General features: G+C 35.4%; 1 protein-coding gene across 6 annotated transcripts in view; it reads left to right on the top strand.

Moving 5' to 3' along the window:
• Positions 1-22,673, top strand: part of LOC121313655 (DNA-binding protein SATB1-like) — a 48,034-nt gene that overhangs the window by 5,086 nt on the left and 20,275 nt on the right. For 2 of the 6 annotated variants that reach the window (XM_041246414.1, XM_041246410.1), the window contains exons 2-7: positions 11,378-11,613; positions 13,229-13,405; positions 14,037-14,163; positions 14,980-15,103; positions 18,593-18,704; positions 19,599-19,676. In XM_041246414.1, the coding sequence (XP_041102348.1) occupies positions 11,403-11,613; positions 13,229-13,405; positions 14,037-14,163; positions 14,980-15,103; positions 18,593-18,704; positions 19,599-19,676 (829 nt within the window). In that variant the 5' untranslated portion in view covers positions 11,378-11,402. Of the gene's footprint in view, positions 1-7,809; positions 8,898-8,936; positions 9,051-11,377; positions 11,614-13,228; positions 13,406-14,036; positions 14,164-14,979; positions 15,104-18,592; positions 18,705-19,598; positions 19,677-22,673 lie in introns of those variants that run through there. The other 4 variants (XM_041246411.1, XM_041246412.1, XM_041246413.1 and 1 more) reach the window with 4 other exon arrangements.

The following is a 22,673-nucleotide window of genomic DNA, read 5'->3' as shown; positions in this document are numbered from 1 at the left end:
ATAGTTCTTATTATAGGGCTGAAGTGAGGTCTGCACAGAAGTGCTTTGATTTAGATAACTTTATATATATTTTTTTGTCTAGTGAATGACTGCACGTTGCCACTCAGGCTATTGTGGGTTTCAGTAAACTGTCCCACTTAAGGGATGAGGTCTAATATCCCACCTGAAACCATTCCACTCCCCTTGATAATTTACACTGACGTGAAATAACAGCTCAGCACACAGAGGGAAATTATACCTGTGGTAACTGGAGAGTAAATACCTGTTTCACTGCCAGGGCATGTTTTTATTTTCCTGTCGCCAGTAAATAAGGGTATTGTCTCTCTCTTTTAATACCTACCTGTGTTGTGACGACTCCTTTTAAAAAATCACTTAACAATGATTGAGCGTGGCGTGCCACAACCAGTTTTAAAGAGACAGCATCTTTTTCTGTGTTGTTTGTGCATTCCTGGGCTCTGTGTCAAAAATGTAAGAACTAAAAACTACGCACATGAGAACATACATATTCATATAAGAAACACTGTACATCTTCATTCAAGTTAATTTAAAACAATTCTGAAAGCACAATTTGAAGATCTCACATCTGAATGAAAGACATTCCTGGTACCTACACATGAATCTGTTGTACTTAGTCTGTCACTGCGCTTTGCCTCCTTGTATTAACTTCTATTTATTTATTTTTCAGAAAGGTACATTGCAGAAGCTTTTGTCATTTAATTTAAATGTTACAGTTCTCATTAAACCTGAATTTAATTTGGGTGTTACAAAGGAACCAGGGCTCCAAAAAAATTATTGTTTTGATTATTTTTCTGAACTTCTAATGTAAAACATCTTTTTATATCAAACTATTCTTTTTTAATTCATTTTAAAAGAAAAAAGTATAGAGAGTTTTTATATTCAAATTTGTATGCTTGTCACCATCGCATCTGCATAGGTTTATACCAGTCTATTGTTCTCAAACTGTTACCCATATAGAATAAGGAATTGTCCAGTCACTGAAACCACCAGCAGTGTGCTGAGTGTGTACAATCACAGCACTCCAGTCCATGTATTATTACACAGATTCTCTGTGTGACCATAAGGAGGTGACACTGTAAACCTGGTTGTGAATCACTCATGTCAAGTCCAAAGGGTAAATTGAGTTGACAGATTCACTCTGCTTTAAATGGGTGTGTATCAAACCCATTTAGGAACAATATTTAAGGAATGTTAAATCCATTTGTTACAAGTATATTTTAACACCTCTGTAGTGTTTTATTTTTTATGTTTTTTTTGTTTTAACAGTTTTTACCACCACCATTTCCATTCATTATCAAGTATTATAACTGGTATTCCTCCCTCCCCTTGTTAACAGCAATGAAATCCAATAATTCTTAATGATAGATGGAAAATGAGGCATTTTGGATGCTTGGGCTTTAATGACCACACAAGTCCCTTTCATGTGTACTGCATCTTAGCAAAAACCTATGTATATATATATATATATATTATATATATAGGCTATATATCTATATATAGATATATAATATCTATATATATTATTCTGTAATGAACACATTAGTCTATATTAATAAAGGCTTTCAATTGCTTGTTCTTATTTCTAACAAACTACATATTTTCTATCCAATGCAGAACACCATTTTAGTGAAAACAAATTATTTTCAAGTTGGCTACACTGCTAATTTAAATAAACACGGAAACACAAGCCTCAGCTCTCCTGTGAGAACTACACAATACCCCCACGCATACAGGCACTCCCACACACACACACTGAGGTGGATTTACTTTGTACTTTTTGGGCTCATTTTTATTTTGCGTCTGTGTGTTACTTTCTTTCTGCTACATTTATACGTATGCACAACTTTACCCTAGGCAAGAGATTTTACACAAAGCTATCCAAGGTGTTAATTTACTAATTCAAAATATTTTAAACCATAAGAATATTTTTCTTTTTAATTTTTAACTGTCTCCTCTATGAACACTTAATCTAAATAAAAAATGACATTTTCATTTTACGCAAAGTCCCTCCATTCCAGTCCATTCTCTTTTTTTCTTTTATCTGTGTAACGTTTGTGTTTGAGAGGTATTCTGCTGAGTTTATTCACTATTGCCTTGTTTACTTAACCCTTAAGAAGAATATTTCCTTTGGCAATGTTAATGGTTACAGCACCAACGATACCAATAGATAAAAGTCAAATAGTTTCTGCAATTATTTTTCTAAAGCAGAAAAGCCAAATACATAATACAGGCCCATTTCTCTTAAACATCATCTTTAACTTTAAAAAAAAAAAATTAGAGCTGTAATTATTCCTCATGTGATTTTACTCCTGTGTACCAGTGACAGAAAAGTAATTTTCAAGGCCCTCAAACTGTGATGTTTGTTGATTATTATATGACTAATATATTTTATAATTTAATAAAAGCACAAGGAGCAGGCTGGGTGATAAAGAAAAAACCTTTCTCAGCGCACACACACAAACCTCATCTGTGATGAAATAATTGTCTTAAAATCATTAATACTGGTACTGTGTTTACACTGAGGGTTAGCTAAATGAAAGTAGAGCTCCTTACTTTATAACCTTTTTAAATATTTTCCTGCGGGTTCACATATTTTAACAGCAAGACAAAAATTGGGAAACTTACAAAACAATTAGGCTGGTATAAAACCTTAAGAAGAATGGTTGCATACATCTGCCAACAGTCTTTCTTTGTTGTTAATCCCCACAATTACATCTCATTTTAAGCCATCTATTGCACAACACTGTCATTCATTCTCATGTGTCTAGTAAGAATGTATGTGTGCATATTTATGGAGAAAGAACATACGGTATAGTAAGTAGCTGGTTATCTATTTTTTTTTTTTTTTTTTTACATCTAGATATTAACCATAATTAGCCTGAGTAACTCTGAATTTATGACCTTGCTGTTGTCAGATAATGCATATTACTCAACAGCTATATTAAATAAAACATGACATTTTGCATGAAAATTGTAAGTCTAATGTAAAAAACTTTTTTTTTTTTTAAATAAGTGTCCTTTTTCAAGAGAGGGCAATTTGATTGTGAAATGTAAATTTGAGTGGTAAGTTTTAATGATTTTTTAAATTTATTTATTTTTTTATTTTAATAAGGAATTTGAGTAATTTAACAGAGTATCTTATGGCGAATTGGAAAAAAATTATGGCATGTAAAATATAGTTGTATTTGCCTCGGCACTGTCAGCAATTATGAAGGAGTGGAACTCAGATAGCTAATGGAAATATCGTGGAGAGTGAATGCTACCACAGTATATTCACAATCAGTATATTAACACAAATAATCAATTACAGTACTTATATGAAAAAGATGAAAATTATAATATAGTATCTCCCAGGCAAGGAAATGGCTGCTCTTAACTCAAAAACATATATATTTTTTAAGTATTTAGAAATCACAATAACATTGATTTAAATTGCCTTAATTAAAACATTTGGCTTACCATACCTTACAGTGTTATAACCTTAAAGCCACAAGGGTGGGGGGGTGTGTGTGTGTGTGTGTATGTGCAGAGATATTCATTGCTGAGAGGTTGATTTACAGATTCAAATGTTAATATGTTCAAAGGAAAACATACATTAGTGACCCTCAGCTGTACCTCATGCAGCCAAGGGGGTACAAATACACAACCATAAGGTTACAGAAGTTAATTTATTACCACACTACTATAATAGATTGATTATAAAAAGTACAATTAAATTTAAAAAAAAACAATTTAATGTTATTACTTAATTTGTTTTGTTTTAGTGTTAGTCCCTAGTGTTCATAATACACTGGCATTAGTAATAAAAAATAATAATAAAATGAATCATGCATTTGTTTGCTTCTTTTCCTGTCTTCCTGCACTGCAGTTGATGGAAGCAGTGATAGGGGTTATCAAGTACAATGCACAGTAGCTTAGGGTGTCAGGCTGTCCTATTGGTTCCACTGCTGTGATATATTCACCCCTGTCCTGAGAGGTGAGGACAGAAAGCCCTGAGGCTGTCTACGTGTGGGTAGTCAGTTAATTGTCAATTTCTTCTATCTCTGTTTCTCTTGTGCGTAAATCGTGTTTCGAAACCAATTCAGTCTGCACCTTTGTACATTCAGAAACTGTTAATACTCAGTATTTTTTCTGTCAACACCTGTCTCTTTGATTTGTCTTATTTCTGCTTGTATGTTGTTGCTTGCAATCTCTCTCAGTTTCTGAAAGAGATTGTTACTGCAAAGTATCTCAGTCCATATTCCCAGTGCCAGCTGTAGGAGCCCCAGATCAAATAGCATCAATACTAATCTAATGCGAATGGAAACGAACAGGGCAGAATCGCTTTCAACCCGGCAGGCAGGAGAGAAACAAGACCTTCTTGGTATCAACTTCAGGGCCCTATGATCTTGAGGGTTGTTCCAGAATATTGTTCCCATCATTTCTGATCCCTCACCTCCACATCCACCTTCCAGTATAACCGTTCAACCCTCAACAGTCTAGAACTAATGTAATCATTTTAATAAAATTGTCTTTGACTTTCTAGGATTATGATTCACATTTTTATGATTGGTTAATGGCAGATATTCCTTTTTTTACTTTCTTTTCTGTGCCCTACACAGTAATATTCGTTGATGGAGCTAAAGTGGTATTGATGGTTTTACCCCATGCTGTTTGTGTTCAAAAACTGTTTAACTGCATGGAAAATGATTTGCAATAGCAATCCAAATCATCTTGTTAATGCACATTAGACATTGCAAATGAAAAAGAAAAGAAAAAAGACCTTTGCAACACCTACATCGCTACACATTCTCTATATTATCAGAATAAGACATGACACTTTAAAGCAAGGATCACAGTCAGTGCTGTGCAGTACATATTAAGATAATGGTATGAAACAATAAGTCAGTCTTCAGTGCAAAGATTATATGTTTCATCACAAAACAAACTAGAATACAAATGAAAAAGCAGGCTCTTACGAAGTTGTTTGAAAGAATGTTTCTCTTATTCCACTTTATGTAAAAATTGATAGCACAAAGGATTAATGAATTATACATATTTTTCAAATCACTGTTTTAATTAATGTAGGAGTTCAGTAACTAAATCAATTTAAGGAAATAAATATTCGATTTCATCAAGTAACAGTTTTGGGGTTTTTTTGTTTTGTTTTTTTTAGCTCAGTATCATTTATTGTGTGGATGTCTGTTATCAGTGATAATGTGGGAGTGTTTGAAAAATTAGTTACATACTGTACCTCTAATTGCACTATTGTGCCAGATACTCTTAAAGGGACACTTTATATTATCTATATTTTCATAATATGTTATTGCTTACCTCTTCAACATTCTATTACGTGTGTTCTTGATCAGTCTCCTTTTTATCTAGGGGTGTAACAATACACTAATCTTACAATATACATATATAACGATATGCAGGTCATGATATGACAGTGGTTGTTTTATATATATATATATTTTAGATCTGGAATAGTTAGTAAGCATGATATATAACTATACATTTGATTGTTTTGATGTCATGGAAGGTATATAATGAGTGAAGGATGAATCCCAGCAGAGAAATGATAGTGGTTATTAAACAGATAAGAAAAATAAGAAAATAAATAAGGAGATCTGATCCCAAAGCTGCTCTTTATTTTTCCCAATAAAAGAATGAGAGGGGCACCTTAAATAAGCCCTGTTGGCGACTGGATAATTGAGGTATTACTGTAATGTTAAAACGTGGCACTTCGTTTCAACAAGAACATGACCACTAGCATGAGAGAGTTTTTACCTCTTTGCGACACATCTGATTTACTCCAGCTGCAATTAAAAGAGGTTATTGACCTTAGCATTGTGTGTGGCAGTTGTTTATCACCTGTGGTTTTTGTACAACATGAAACACCTTTGTTGTATTATGCCCATAACAGGTGTATTTGCTGTTACAAAGACAAACAGATTCCAACATATCTATTTTATACTTTGATGGGCACACTTCAAAGGTATTGCTGTATAATACAGCACTGTACATGCCAAGCATTTCGTCTTTGGCATCATTCTCGGTAACCCACTAATATGATTCAGTATCTCTTACCAGTGCTGTATAGTGCAGTATTAATGTGTAACTGCTTTCTAAGTTCTGCAACACCTGCATTGAATGGGATTCAGACTAGCATGTTCTCTGTTGGTTTATTTTGCTTTTTACCTGAATAACACACTAGTAAAGACATGTCACATTTTTTAATCAAATCTGAGTGCTTCATTCTCTAGAGAACAGTGGCAAACTAAACTTGTATAACATTAAATGGTAGGAAACGCATTTCATTAGGGGCATCTAAATATCCATTTGTTTTCTACAGATTATGTCATGAAAAACAACAAGAACCTCCAGGGAATATATATTTAACACACATGTAAAAAGAACCCTGTATTAAGGTATACACAGCTGTAATAAATGTGTTATTGGTCTTTTGGAATACAATTGTTTGCTGTAATCTATTTTTTGTACATGCTGCTTGATAAATTATTTGATGTGTTTTAGTGTGAGTGTATGCTTGGGCTCAATTTTACAACAAATACATGCTTCTTATTAAATATGTCATGTATTTCACGGCAACCTGTATGTCAACTTTAGTTTCCCTTGTCTGTTTGTTATTCTGATACTTTGTCAGTTATCCTGTTTCTTAAGGTGGTACTATCTTTAAACTGCGTTGGGATTGCCTTCTTATGTGAATGTTACATTATAACACATTTTGTAATGCAAAGGCTGCGTTTATTGTTCTGGTTTGATCAAGCCTGTGTTTTTGTGACCAGGATGCTTACAAAATCTGAATAGTAACCCTTTTACTCTCCGTCTTCTGCATCACGTCTCAAAGGATCTTGTTTGTTGTTGTAGCATGTGCTGTGTTCTTACACTGTCAGCCTGTATCTTCGAGTTGTAGGTTGCGTTTGCATGCTGTTTGGTAAAGTGTAAAGAATCTGCTCTGTTTGATGTTCTCGCTTTCCCTTTTTCTGTAAGCATGTGTTTATAACCTGCATATCTCGACCGCCTCTTCCTGTCTAATGCAGATTCTCCTGTACTCCATGATTTAGAGGAAAGGCTAACTATATTTGTGTTTTTCTGTATTGTACAGGAAATGCAGTATTTCAATAACCACAAGTTTTATTGCATGCTGGAATGGAACAGTGTGTGCAGCTTAAGGCATTATGTATAGAATCCAGTTCATTTCCCAGGTCTGGGTGTTGAGTGCCTGGCTAGTGAGTGTAATTTATATTGTGGTCAGGCATTGTAACAAGTTCTGAAATGTGATCTATTCAGTGCAGTTAATAATCTCTCTGTTCCCCCTCTGCACTCCGTTGTGTTGCGCGTCACCTGTAAATGTTATTTATTGCCTGTGTGCAGAACCTGTTGTAATTTACATATTCAGTCAGTTCCGAAGCTGTTAATACCTTTCTCCTACTCTACTGTATGACTGGTGTTTTGTTTTTGTTTATTGTTATGTTTTTCATACGGTAAAGAAATGCAGTAGCAATAGTTTTTTTTTTTTTTTTTTTTTTTTTTTTTATTTTTGCTTTCATTCCCTACCCTCTCTCCTATTTCACCCTATTCTTCACCGTACAGTGTGTTGGCTACCGGTGATGCTACTGACGTACTACAGAATCCATAATGAATCTATACTAAAAATCAACTATTCTGTGTGGTATTTTGCAAGGCTTTGCTTAATAATTTCAATATGTGTAATATCTCTCCCTGCCTACGTATTATATGTCGTATGAGTGTGTTTGTGTGTGTGTGTGTGTGTGTGTGTTATTCTGTAACAAACGCAGAGCCGCCTCACTCTAATCAAGCTGATTACAAATTCCTGCGCGCACAGCCGGAAATCGCACCCTGCTCTCGCTTTTCTTTTCACTTTTAGTTAAATTTTCAGGTCCCTTTTTCAGCAGGACGTCGGGTGCTGGAGAAGGTCTGGTTTGCGTGTTTCTCCAGGCGCTTTAAACCCGGATCATTTCGGTGTTATTTTGTACTGAAATGAGGAGAAAAAGGAGAGGCAGTAGAAACAGCAGCGGCAGGAGGAGTGATGAGTCAATACAACTAATAATTTAATGGGGACACAGAGGGAGAGAGAAGAGAAAGATTAGCTCAGCTCCGTCCGGGTAACAAAAAAAGAAAAATAATAAAAAAGCATAATACACGGATTTGTCATTCATCTCATATTATTGCACCTCTTTTTTCGATTGGAAACCAACACGCACTTTTACCTGTTTGTGTATTGTAAACCGTGATTCGTCTTAGAAGAACAACAACAAGATAGGTCATTTTTTCGGCTTTATATATCTGGACAGAGAAGGTAGAACTAGCATAGTCTTTGAAACACGTATTTAATATCGACCCGGTTACTAGCAAACAAAAAGGGAAAACAATTAAGTACCGTATTTACTTAATGTCGATCGTTGGGTATTGAGTACGCACTGGATATTTCCTTGCTGGATAGTGACAACTCCAGAGGGCTCCTCTATGCACTTGTAACATAATTTTACTTTTTCAGTCAGATTTTTTATATACTGTATATTTGTTTTTACTTGTAATGTAATGTAATGTGCTGCAAAACAGTGTCTCTGTCAATTACGATTTTGCCATATTCCCACCTGGACTGTCAGTATTCGCATTTCAACCGAGTTCAAGTTCTCAATTATAGGTAGCCCATTTTGCCTTTCGTCTTTGGACAGTTGCCTTTTTTTGCCATTCAGATAGTGAATATTATCCGTATAAATAAAGAAGCTGTGATGTACGGTGCTATACAGACCTAGAAAGCATTGAACTTTCAAGTTTTCCGTTCTTTCAAACAACCCAAGGAAAGGAGACGCTCTGTTTGCACTGTGTTTATGCTTTCAAGTTTTGAAGTGGTGAGTTTCAGTTTGGTTTTGCTAATTTGACAGTTCAGCGGCACTTCTTTCTGTTTTTAGGTGCTGCTCTGCTTCTTTGTCTTTTAAAGGTCACTACAAAATCCTGACCTGGACCTCCACCAAATGCGGAATCTGGACTGCAGTTAGCCTGGTGTATGTGAATATTGGCCATTATTCAGTACTCGGAATAATACTTCAGTTAACAGCAGTGTAAATCGAATATGTTCTTTCAATATCGTATATACGCCGATATTTAAATTTGTGGCAAACATAATAGTTATATTTTTATTTGAATTAGTTATTGAATCAGGGTGCTGGAAAACATTAAATTATATTTTTAATGTTTTACATGTTACATGTTGTGTGTGGTTTTTTTTTTTTTTTTTTTTTTTTTTTTTAAAAAGGATTTGCAGTCTTGATAAAACTGTATTGTAACATAGAAAACGCGTAACGCACAGCCGTTGATGTAATGTGTTAGTCCTTGGGTGGTCTGCAGTGTACATTTTGTTGTTTTTTGTTTTTTGTTTTTTTTTTATTTAAAAACACAATAGCGTGCCCTATTCCGGAACCTCCTTCTATTGTAGGACATAAAATAATCACTGAATAAAAATACTGTTTCAGATTAAGCTACTGGAAGGCTTTGTAATACAAAACGTTTTCTAAAGTAAACATGATGTAGAAGAACTTAGACATGCATTGACGCTTTTGAGTATTACAGTGTATTTTCAGATTTTGTAACTTAAACTTTTTATACTTGCAACTCGCATACTGTGTGAAGGGTGGAATAACGATTGTTTTTCACTAGACATCACGACTGCAGCCTGTGCCTGCAGAGTTTATCCTATTCCTGTATCCTTTTGGATTGACAGCCAGCTGTGCTATGTAATGTTGTACTGTACCTTTTTAACTTTGAGAGAGGCTCACAGTACCACAGGGGTTGTTGAGATTTTGATTAAATTACCGGTTTTTAATAATACTTAATTACAATTTTGAACTTATCACCCTAAGACCATTTTTTTCTTAATTTTTAAGCTTTAAAGACCCTTTTCTAAAACTAATTTTCTATTGAGGAATGTTCCTTACATTTTGTAGTCTGTGTCTAGTACTCCACTGTGTACAGAGATCTGCAATTTTCTTTACCATTTAAGTGTACACACTGTTAAATGCATTAGTCACTGAACTGGAATATTTTGCAAGTGAGTGATTTTGCATAAAACTTTTTTTTCAGTTTCTACCAGGGATTGCATTGCAGGACAAGCATACATAATATATAGTTTAAAAACAATTTAAATAAAAAGCCAGTATAGGCAGGGAAATGTGCACTGATAAATATCCTAAATCGTGGTTTTAGAATGCAAGTAGAAAAATGCATCTAGATTAATATTTATCTAGTTTCATTTAAGCATTAATTTCTGTTCACTTTGTATTTGATCTTTTAATACTAGACTTATCAAGGACGTCAAGATGCATGAAAGTAAAACTTTTAATGAAACAGTATCTAACAAACTCCTCAAAAGGGTTATTATAAGGACTCAAAAATCAGACCTTGATAAATCTGTTTAAAAATCTGCAAAGAAAGTTTAACATTGCCATATTATAAAGTTGTGCAATTTCTAACAAACGACTATTAATCCTATTCTAAACTTTTCCCACACACTATCTTTAAGTGGGTGCATTCGTATAGACCTCTTCATATCATCCTAGAGTGGGGTGCGTGTGTGGTGGAACATGTTGGCATTAAACAAAGAGAATACCTTTATGCATAGTAATATAAAACGCCTTTGTAACAAATAGTTTCTTCCCATATATTATAAAGCACTACAGTTGTATCTCTTTGCTTTCAATCCCTTCTACAAAGGACAAGATCAAACCATGCAAATTACTTCCCCTAGTTTTATATAAAGGGCTCTTCAGAGATGAGCTCAGAGACTTTTTGTGCGAGTGTTCTTGTCATTAAAGTTCATACTCTGACTCAGTTATATGATGGTAATACACCAGATGTACGTCGGTTTTCAAGTCAGATAGCATTGTCAGCAAAGTTTTAAATAGTCTGTCTCGCTGTCCAATTTGCAATCAGTGTTTGGTAGTGGCAATGTGTTAATCTAATTACATTTTTCCAGTATAAAGGCTTCTCTTTTTGTCAAAACCTAAATATCTGCTGAACTTATTTCTTAATGTAAATTAGATTTTTTGTTTATTTAAATTGCAATATATTATGGAGCTCATTTGGTGGTTTACTGAAACGATAAATATGTCTTAAAACTTGAAAAACAATTGTATAATTTGGTATTTTCTTAAAATCAACTTGATGTTTATCTATACTGACTGGATTTATACATAATTAGATTTTCTGTCTTTTGAAAAAAAAAAATATATATATTCTTTTAGCTATTAAAGTGAGTATGTCATTTCTTTGTATTTGAGGAAAGGGAATTTCTTTTATCATTTTCCATTGTCTAATTCAGTCTCTTCTTATACAGGTGATTTTAGAAGCTGGTGCTGAGGATGGATCAGCTCAGCGATTCCGGCCATGGAAAGGATAACTGTGAAATGCTCAACAACATTGGTGACCCCAAGGGGCCTCCGGCCAAGATAGCACGCCTGGAGCAGAATGGAAGCCCTCTAGGAAGAGGGAGATTGGGCAGCACCGGTGCCAAGCTCCCTGGAGTGTGTCTCAAGCCTGCCGGACTCCTTATGAAAACGTGGCATAAGAGAGGTAACTCCACACATTTCAATTTTAATAATTTATTTTATTTATTTATTTTTTGTTCATATGTTAAGCTACTCTGTGTTTTTGCTATTTGTGTGCTGTTTGGCAAGAAGCTGTATTGTTGACTTCTCTCTAGATAGATAGATAGATATCCCTGATGTGTGCTTCCTAGTGCCTTCCTTACATGCAACCTTTGAGAAGTTTTTGAAAGCATTTCAAAATTTGGAGCGAGGCAGCAGAATGTATTGTGAAGCTGAATAACATTTACCGTCCAATCATTTATTTTTTCCTCAGTTCCCTGAAAACAAAGCACATATTGATCCTGAAATGAACCTACACAGCAGTCCTTATTGTTAGATCTTTATCTATTAAAAAAGGAAAGGCGGCTCTTCAGCAAATTTTTTGGCCTCTGCTCGCGATTACCTTGTATTGATTGTTTGCCAGGAATGTATACATCTTAAGAAAGGCAGGGTAGGGCGTTAAACATAATTTATTACAGCTCAAACAGAGCGCATTAATATTGTGCCACGATTCACTCGGGCTATATAAAAGAAACCTCCTTGACACCTGCAAAGTTTTAAGTTTCATAAATTCCCGAATAGGAGGTTTCAGCTTTCTAGTAGTATGTGATATTTACACAAACTCTAATGCCAGGATAGTTTTAGACAAGGTTCTTATGGTAAGCATGCTGTTTACACAGGCTCATAAACCCTATGCAAACGCTTTACCGCTGCCTTTAGGTTTGAATCATCCTGTATTTTTAGCACTAACCAGTCACCAGCGCTCTCCACTTCTTTTTATATCAGAAGGTTGCAAAGTTGCTGCACTGTACAGGAGAGGAGAGGAGAGGGGGTTATGTGTCAGGCGAGGGTGAAAATCCTGCTGGGAGAAAGTCCATGTAAGATTATACCCTTTAATAGAAAGAATCAGGTGACAGCCTGTCAAGAGAATCACTAGTGATATGTAGTCAAATGGTGCTGATCCAGATAATACATACACCTTTGGAAAATAACCTTTTAATTGGCCCTGGGCCAGTAGGGAAAACTTGATTAATTACCAGGCTGTGAATGAGCTTTTTTCAAAGCCTTTTAAATTGGTCTTTACTGTATATGTACCTGTATTGGGAGCCAGATTAAGTTTATTTCTCTATTAGCTAAACATTGCCAGCAAAAGCTACTGTATATTCATTCCAAGAAGCAATTTCTAGGAAGGATCAGAGGTTGTGCTATCTCTGTTATACTGCATGGTGACTGAAAATATACTTCTACTGTACTATTCTTACTGTAGAGGCTTCAGGGCATTACTACAGACTGAGGTTTGTAAGTAATTGGGGTTGCTGTTGTAGCCAGTCTTGTCTGCCTATACTGCTAATGGGACATAAAAACTGTTAATAACATTTATTCTTACTATCTCTTGTACGTGTTATTTTTTGTTAAGCAAGTATATGTTCGTACTAACTGTCCTTTTACTTTTAATGCTTTCACAACAAGTTAATACACCCCTGTTTTGGTACATTAGATCCATAGAGCACAGTCTTTTTCTTGTGCAACTTCAGAGCTGACATTTTATTCATTTATTAATATTTCTTTTTAATTTGCAATGTAACCATTTTTCTTCATAGGAAACATGCTTCCAGTGTTTTGCGTGGTTGAGCATTACGAAAGCCCCATTGAATTTGATAGCAAAGAAGAACATGCAGAATTTGTGCTTGTGAGAAAGGACATGCTCTTCAATCAGCTGATTGAAATGGCTTTGCTTTCTCTCGGATATTCCCACAGTTCTGCAGCACAGGCAAAAGGTAGGCATCAATTACAATTTATAATAATTATAGGTTGCAGTGGGTGTTTATTGAAAATCCACTTTCCTGTGCAAATATATAGCGAGGTGCTACCTAATTAAAAGCAGAGCTACATTCTAACCGAGGTGGATGCTTTCTGTTCCTGGGTGAACCCTGAACAGATTTCATTTTATCTGGTTTCTAATAATACATATCCCAGGTGGGACTGAGGAGGCTGACTTTGAGTTTATGGTAATCATACCCCTGTAGTAGTGTGACTATTTTAAGGCCTTTACCCTTAGATGTGATTATTAAATGCCTACAGTGATGCCCTCACCCCCAACCCCTCTGTTTTTGATACTATCAAAAACACACATAAAAAAAAAAAAAAAAAAACTGCTTTGTACAATAGGGCCATTTGCAGATAATTGATTTGGAGGTTAAGTGGTTACATCTATTATATCTCTCGCGCACGCGTGTGTGTGTGTGTGTGTGTGGTGTATATATATATATATATATATATATATATATATATATATATATATATCACACACACACGTGTGTAATGTATGTGTTTTCTCTGCAGTATTTTACGTTCAAATCCCTGTTGGTATAAAGCTGAATCCCTTGTATTTTTGTCTGTCTGTACCAGGCCTAATCCAGGTTGGCAAATGGAATCCAGTCCCACTCTCCTATGTGACAGATGCCCCAGACGCCACGGTGGCAGACATGCTGCAGGATGTGTATCATGTGGTCACACTGAAAATTCAGTTACACAGGTTAGTCACAACATACCAATCGAAGGTCATGATTCGCTGTTTCAGCTCTGCTGTGTTCAGGGTTTCAGCTTTCTTCAAACTCCCAGGCTGCTCGGTCCTTTAAGGTGTTCCAGTGTTGTTCTCCTTCAGGGTGGTAGAATTGTTTCCTATTGTATGTGTAGAGAAATCTGAGGAGTATTAAATATATATCCTAAGGTGTGTGTGTGATTGGCACCATTTGTATCTCCTGTAATGATTATTATTTTTATTTTTTTTAATGCATGTATTTACTCTTAATAGCAAAATCTATTTTATAGGAACCTAAAAGAAGAAGAAAAAAAAAAGCCAGTGTGGATTTTTCAGAATTACTTTTGTTTTTGCCACATAATTTAATAAATGCATTTTCAAGCCTTACAAGCTCTTGTAACTTATTTCAAAATTGGAACTCTTTCAGCAGGTATATGAATTATGCAGCATAACATGAGATTGTTACCACTGGCACTGTTTTTAGTATAACATTATTTCCAGCATTCCAGTATGAGTGGCAAAACTAGGCAGTGATACCTTAAATTGTTTCACCAAGCACATCGGAGCAAGAAGGTAGAAGTAACATGAAATAATAGTCGCCACATGCAGCTGATGTATAATTCATGCATCAATACAGCAGATGTGTTGTATAAAGTAATTAACTAATCAGAACAATCAGGAGACTGAGAGCAATCTCCAGATGCATCTGCTTGATGCGCCAAATGAAATCTGTCTGTCTTAAAGGAATGTTTGCAGCAGGATGCAGCGTTGTATTAACCCTGTTTTTAATCTGTCCCCTCCTCTATGCAGTTGCCCTAAACTGGAAGACTTGCCTCCTGAACAGTGGACACATTCCACAGTAAGAAATGCCCTCAAGGAGTTACTGAAAGACATGAACCAGAGCTCATTGGCTAAAGAATGTCCCCTGTCACAGGTGCTGGAGCTTTAAACAAACCCAACAAACCGAAACAACACAGTAACAGCAACTGCAGTGTCCCTTTTCAAATGCCAAATGCCTGATAAAATATAAAGCACTTTTGTGGACCAAGTGAAGGCTCTTTTAAATAGGAGAAATCTCTTTGAGGGTGTCTGGTTTCCAACATTTTAACATCTTTGTATATTTACTGAAATACAATTTAAAAGAGAAAAATGGGGGTGTGGGGAGAATAATGTTAATAGCTAATTTACATTTTTCAAGGAGAAATTTTATTTGTATTAAGTCAAGGATGGGAAGAGCAGTCTTGGCTGGAAATACAGTTATGTTAATATTTCCTGTATAGAATTGCCTTCCCAAAACAACAATAATAATGTATGCTTCAGGCAACTGTACATTTGTGGAGAATGTAGAATCCCAATGTTGTGAATAGTCCCTCAGTGTCATTAAGCTTGAATTGAGCCCAGATCCATGCCGATCTATATAATATGCTGCACTTAATGTTTGCATGTCAAGAATTTCCCTGTGGATTTGACTGCCTTGCAGAGTTCACACCCGATGGATGCAAACATAAAATATTACACTGCTGGCCGAACCAGTCTACACATTATTCCCCTATTATCATAGTGAAGCACATTAAACAGCAGGTGAGCGGGTGGGCTTTGTATGCTTTTGAGGGTGACTAGAAAGAGAAGGAAATAAAAGGAAAGACCATGTATGACTAGCAAAGAATGATTGACAACTATTTATAGGATTAGTGATTGCCTGGCATTCACAGCAGCAATCCTCAGGAGAGAGGTTAACAAACTGAAATCCATTGATGGAATCCTCCTGAATGTTATCAAATCCTGAAAGTGGATCTGAGCCGCTGCCTTATTCAGAAGTCATGAAGTAAGCTGATGCTTTGTGATCATGCGGTTCAGGAACTGTAATCTTACTGTTTATGGCCATAACCATTTTGTTTATCACAATGGGGGGGGGGGGGGTTGTATGAGTTGACACGGAGCAATTTATTAATTAATTAATTGGAAGTGTCCCCTTTTGCATTATTTTAGTAGTACTCCAGCCCCCTGGCCCTTCAGAGGATATTTAAATGTGTTTCATTGATGCATGTTGACTCTTATTTGATTGGGCTGTCTTGCTAATCACTTGTCTCCAAAGAGATCCCACTCAACCCCTATCCTCTTTGAGACTCCGGCACCAAATAACCCCACCCACCCCCACTCCTGACCCCTGAAAGAGCAGATGTTTAGTTGTGGAGCAGCAAATTGCCATCAAAATTGCTTGCTTTCTGGAGCTGATAGAAACAGAAGTGCTGGGTTGGTTAAGTTGCAGCCTACTGGTGTCAATAGTGTATGAAGGGGTAACATTTTGGATTTGCAGCATTTGTTTTGTTAAGGGGCATACTGGGAGCTGAATAGAGAACTATCTGGAGATCTATTAGATATGTGTAGACCTGTATATATATATATATATATATATATATATATATATATATATATATATATATAATATATATATACCCGTTACAGAAAAATAAGAGATGGTTTAGTCAGATAATGTGTTCTGTCTCTTCCTGGGCATTCTGATAAGGTTGCTGATAATAATCTGTTGAAGAAGACGTGCACAGTTCAGTACCTGTTGATCTAAATATTGAGGCAATACTAACAATTGCATTTTTTTGCTGGGAAGACAAGGCACCAGTGTAGAAATCCAGCTGAGACGGTATGATGATGTATTACATGGGAAATGTGATTAATGAAATGCATTTATTAAAACATCTGTGACAAGACACTGGTACAGCATACTGGAGTCTTCAGCAGACCCTGAGAGATTCATGATATCAATATTTTAACGATAATAATGGTAATGATGAATGCAGATTGTTCAAACTGCGGTGTAGAACATCTTTTTTAAAACATTATTTTGTTATAATGTCATTACTGCTTCAGTAAATTCAGTGTTAAATGCCTCAAAGCTTAGCACCAGCTTTTTTTAGAAAAATCCAGCGCTTTGAAGTATAAGACAGTGCTCCTACTGGATTATATACCGTTATGAAAAAAATATGTTATAAAATGTTTAGATTTGGCTCAGGATGTGTTTGGTCTGTGCCTTTTGTAGATGAGAAAAGATCTGACCATCTAGATTTATTATTTTAAAGTCAGCTTGATTTAATCTAAACAAAATTATATTAAATCTCTAGAATCTATTCTAAACAATATTGGGGGGGGGTGCACTTAGTGGAGTATGACCTCTCTTTGGTGCTAAAAGTGCATGTTTAGAATTTCAATACTTTATTTGATTTGGTCAAATGTATCTTTTTAATTTGTATATATATTTAATTATAATTTATAATTATATATATATATATATATATATATATATCCATATATATTATATATATATATATATATATATATATATATATATATATATATATATATATATGCCTAGCATTTCCCAAACAAGAAGTTTACAAGCAAAAATAAAATGGAACGATGAACTAGTTTGCGATCTACAGTTTCCTTCTATATTAATGTACAGTCAGAGTACAATGCATTCAGGTTCTCACAACCTAACTACAGTACAAACAGTATCCTACCTTTTCAGTTTGCAAGGGTCAGTGCTTCTGTGAATAAATAATTTATGAATAAAATGACAGCTAAGCTTTGTGCACTTCACTTAACAGTTATTGCATATGGTTTTTATAGAAACCCAGAGGCCTAATAATGCTTTAATGTTGATATTGCATACAAATAGTATGGGAGTGTACCTGTAATATGAAAACAGATGGTTTTGTCTTTTGAATATTTATAACAAAACAGTCTCTCTGCTACTCGCCCTCAGGCCTGTAAGGTGTTAGTAACGGCTTCAGTTTAATAAAAATAAATCTCTCGTTTTTGTTTTTAAAAATATATATATATCTCGCTCCTACTTTTCTCTCCATTCCTTCCCTTTTATTTATATATGAAAGGTGCATTATCCTATGTGCCTGGTAACAATAACGCAGCAAGTCGTGTGGGTCATTCATTTTGTCACTTGAACATTACTCATGGGCATGGCTTTGGGTTTTTTTTTTTTATAAACAGAATGAAGCAGATTGTGCAGAAGGTGGAAGACAGACAGTCGCCTGTTTTTAATATTTGTTTCCAGAGGCCAAACTTTTTAATAAGACTGATTTAATTCACATAAGTAAGCCCTACTAGTTTAGTATAGTGTTGCAATCCTATTAACAAAGTCCTTTATGCTTTATCAGGCTTGGTGGCATTTGTAGAAATGGGACATTTTGTGTATAAAAAGTTGCCAGACAGGCATGTGGCACTTGTAGTGAAGTATGTATTGTTAGCAGTTTCCAAATCAAAAACCTATTTAATAGTCACAGGGTGCATGCTAGTGTACTTTAACTGAATGTTTTACAGCATTGCATTTTGTTACAAATTGACGGAATGAGACCTCTTTCTTGTACCAACTCTCTCTTCTTTATTGCAGAGTATGATTTCTTCCATTGTGAACAGCACTTACTATGCAAATGTCTCAGCAGCAAAATGCCAGGAATTCGGGAGATGGTATAAACATTTCAAGAAGACAAAAGATATGATGGGTAAGCAAAAAAAATTAAATTAAATAGTTGGAGGTATATATATGTGTGTGTGTGTGTGTGTGTGTGTGTGTGTGTGTGTGTGTGTGTGTGTGTGTGTGTGTATGCATGTATGCATGTATGTATGTTGTGCTGGTAATCCTGCCATTGTTCCTTAAATTGTTGCCTGTTACCGTTAATTTGCTATTGTTATTATTATTTATGATTATTGTTATTATTTATTTATTTTTTTGTAATGAGGTAATTTTAAATGAGGTGTTCACAGTAAAATCAGATAAATGATTTAGATGTCACGTCAGCTAGAAATAATGAGATTGGCGTAATAGGGCTTTTGGAGGGAAAGAAGTCCATGTTTATTCTTTACACAATTAACGATGACAACAGAGCATCCATTAAGCTTGTTTTTAAACTTTGTTATAAGCAAAGCGTAATGGATGCAGAAAAAGCATGCTCCGTTAGAACTGATTAACCAAAGCTTTTCTGTACCTCTGCTGTCATTTGGTCAAACGATTGGATAGGATCTTGGTTTATCCCCTGTTGTAAACATTTTTCCTATACTTGTTTGCTCACATAAAGGGACATTAAAATATGTAACTAACATACTTATTTCACACACTACCGGTACACATTTTTATGCAGTTTCTAACAAACTAGGTCGTTGTCTTTGTCTTCACCGTACTTGAAGTAGACTCGGTATAACTAATGTTTGTAACCATATAAATCTAGCTTTATTTGTTTTGTATCTGTAAACAAATTAAGTGTTTTATTTTTGTTTGTTTTTTTCAATTTGTGTCTTAGGGCTGTTACTATAGGTTTAGTTATTATTAGTGGCATGTAATATTCAATATATTAAAAAGCATATTTAATCTGTTTGTTTGTGCCTGTGTCCTTGCACAGTAGCCTGCCAGCCCTCCCAGTTGGAGGGATACCTGGAGACATGCATTCTCCAAGACAGCCCGAGAGCCACTGCAGCAGGTACGTGAGAAAGTAGAAACCACGACTGGGGACCCCTGTGGGCTGCCCTGTGTGTGTGTGTGTGTGTGTGTGTGTGTGTGTGAGACCCTTCTGGAGGATGGTAAGGAATTAGGCTGAATAAAAGCAGCCATATTACAGTCTATGGAGACCTCATTGGTGATGAGCATATGGGTTCACGTTGGTGATGAGAAAAGGATAAGAATCATGGTATAGTTTGTGAAGTGGGGCTGGAGGTTTGATTGGTTACAGTAGAGCTGCAAGAATTAAAATACTACCCAGGTAGTTTTATACAATGTCAAAACGAACCCAGTCTTGACAAAATAATAAAATGAAGAGAGTCATTATAACAGTTGAATGCCTACTTGCCAAAGTGAGCTATTAATTGTAGTGTCCTAGAATTATGGTGATGATTGGTTCATGGTAGTACCTTCATTAGAATCCCGATATATAAAACAAGCCTCCTAAGGTGACAAGTAGTAGACTGTATATTACAAATTTGTCTTCAGTGTATATTTGGAGCACTTTGTAACATTGCTAGAGCCAGTGTTTCATGATTTACAAGTTTCCAAATGATATGTAATATTTAATTAAGTAAAACAATTATATTAAGTAGACCTGCCAATTGTATTCGATTTTAATTTAGTACGCCCACCAATTATTTAACAGTGCAATTGCTGCTGAATAGTCCAAACTCAAAGTTCAAAACAAAAACGTAATTTGTTCGGTCATTTCTATGTTGGTGATACTTGGATAACTTTCTTCTACCGGCTATATTTAGAAGTTCCTGAATGTCATGTTAGCACTTGCCTACCTAGTTTAAGTGCAAAAAAGTGCACTTATCAACTGTCCCGAGGTCACATTAAGCCCCAGTACTATTTTAAATTATCATTGCACTAGCATGTCTCCTAAGCATTTTTCGCTGCTCATGTGATACCGATGTGGACATTGTAAATGTTATCATTTCAACTGCCAAGTGAGCAACCAAAGAGATTACTACAGGCTGTGCATAAGGCATAAAGTATGCAGCTTTGCTTTTCATATACACACACACACACACACACACACACACATACATAATATTAATAAGGTGACCATATGGCTCAGTGTTCAGCAGGACAGTTTTGGCCAGGTCAGGTTTTTCAGCTCACGTTTTACCTGTGTCAGGTACCATTCTTGCCTTTCAAGAGAAGCAGGACTATGCTTACCAGAATGCATTGGGTTGCGATTTGAACGCCAAGCCATATTATATTTTCTTTTTTTTCCAGGGCTTTCGTTTTTGATATACTGTATGAAATTTGTGTTTTCGGTTACTTTCCAAAATGCTTGAGCGTTTTTTTCTGTCATGTCTAGTAGTAACTTGACAGTACTTGCACACTTAAGTTGTACCTTCTTTCCTTTGCTATCTTCCATGGAAATCCCTCTGGTCATGGGCACATTCTTCTGGGGTTTTTGTGTGTAGGCATCTTGGTACATTTCGCCACAATTCTGTTCTAAATCCTCCTTATCTTAACTGTAATACAGCTTTAAATCCCGCTAACAAGCCGCAATCCTGATTTGTAATCTTGTTTCAAATCTCGCAAGCAGAATGGAGGAATGTGCTGTCTCTCAGTAGTAGGGGCGGGTTTAAAGTGTTCAGAACGAATCAATGATAGATGCAAGTCAGGAAGGTGGGGGTGGGGTGGGGTGGGGGGGATTCCCCAGCATTCCCAGTGTCTCTTGGCTATCCACCTATTTAATTTTTTTTGTATCGGGGGTGTATTATTGGTATTTATCGAAATAGAAAACACACATTCTTGGATTAGTTTAGAAGTAATTGTTGTTTTTGGTTTTTTTTGTTAAAACACGTATTTGTAAATTGTATGCTAGCTGTAACGTCACTGTTGCTTTTTCCTGCCCGACTTCTAGAAATAAGAGATTTCTTGTTTGATCATTTAAGCAACAGAAACTGACAACTTCTGAGACAATCTGTAAATCAAATCCCCAGTCAAATTTCTATTAGATTTACTATTCTCAATATAAAAATCTCTCTGCTGGCACAGTAACAGTACTGTAAGCAGAAATAGGTGTGTCTTTATGCAGCACTTTATGCATAATTTACAATTGAATATGTAAGTAAGAGTATATGGGAGTGTCTGATTTTTTTCTTGAATACGTTTCTTCAAACACTTGTAAACACACATATTTAAAGTAATTAACTTTAAGAAATTTGAAGTTGTTCGATATTAATCAAAAGGAATAAAATGAGTTTATTACTCTGCATAAAACAATGCAGGTCTTGTGTTTCCCTTGCTTGCACTGTTATTGAGTATCTCTCAATAACAATCTGACTGTGTTATTTAATATAGAACCCATCAATCACACTTACTAAAACCTAATTTATAGTTAAGCGATTTGTATATCTCTCTACTTTCTTTTTATACTTCTGATTTGAAATCATTTTTATTTTACTTTCCTTGTTCTAATATGTTCTCTGGAGTGAATTGTGGGAATGTAGTTCTAGGCAAGATGTAATCTCTGATTAAACTTGACAAAGAAATACATATCCCAGTCTCCACAGCTGTAGCTCTTCAGTTAGGTTGAAGGAAGGTCTCGTTTACATGGCAAATTGGTTACATTTACTAGTTTTGCAGCATATTATGGCCTTGGTACGGCAGTAAAAATGTCAGCGCCTCGGGTGAGAGAAATTCGCTTCCAAATGGCTTTTAAAACACGCAGTGCAGAAGTTATTGCCATTGATTGGTACACAATTGCTAGGGTGATGGAAGGTCAATGTTTTTCTTGTTTTAAAATCAACATATGGGTGAATGGATTTATTTAATACCTGCTGACAAAACACTTCAAGGTAAATGTGCTTGTTGGCACACCCTGTAACTACAGAGTGATGACCACTCAACACAATAGAACTGTACATTTTATATATGAGAATACCAGAGACCCCAATTATCTTTCACGTACATATAACATGGTATGTAGTGTTGAAACAGTTCAAAAGTATTT

The sequence above is a fragment of the Polyodon spathula genome, chromosome 3 (assembly GCF_017654505.1).
Source record: "Polyodon spathula isolate WHYD16114869_AA chromosome 3, ASM1765450v1, whole genome shotgun sequence".
In the NCBI taxonomy this organism is placed as follows: domain Eukaryota; kingdom Metazoa; phylum Chordata; class Actinopteri; order Acipenseriformes; family Polyodontidae; genus Polyodon; species Polyodon spathula.
Note: the sequence above shows the minus strand (reverse complement) of the source record. Positions and strands in the feature narration are given on the sequence as shown.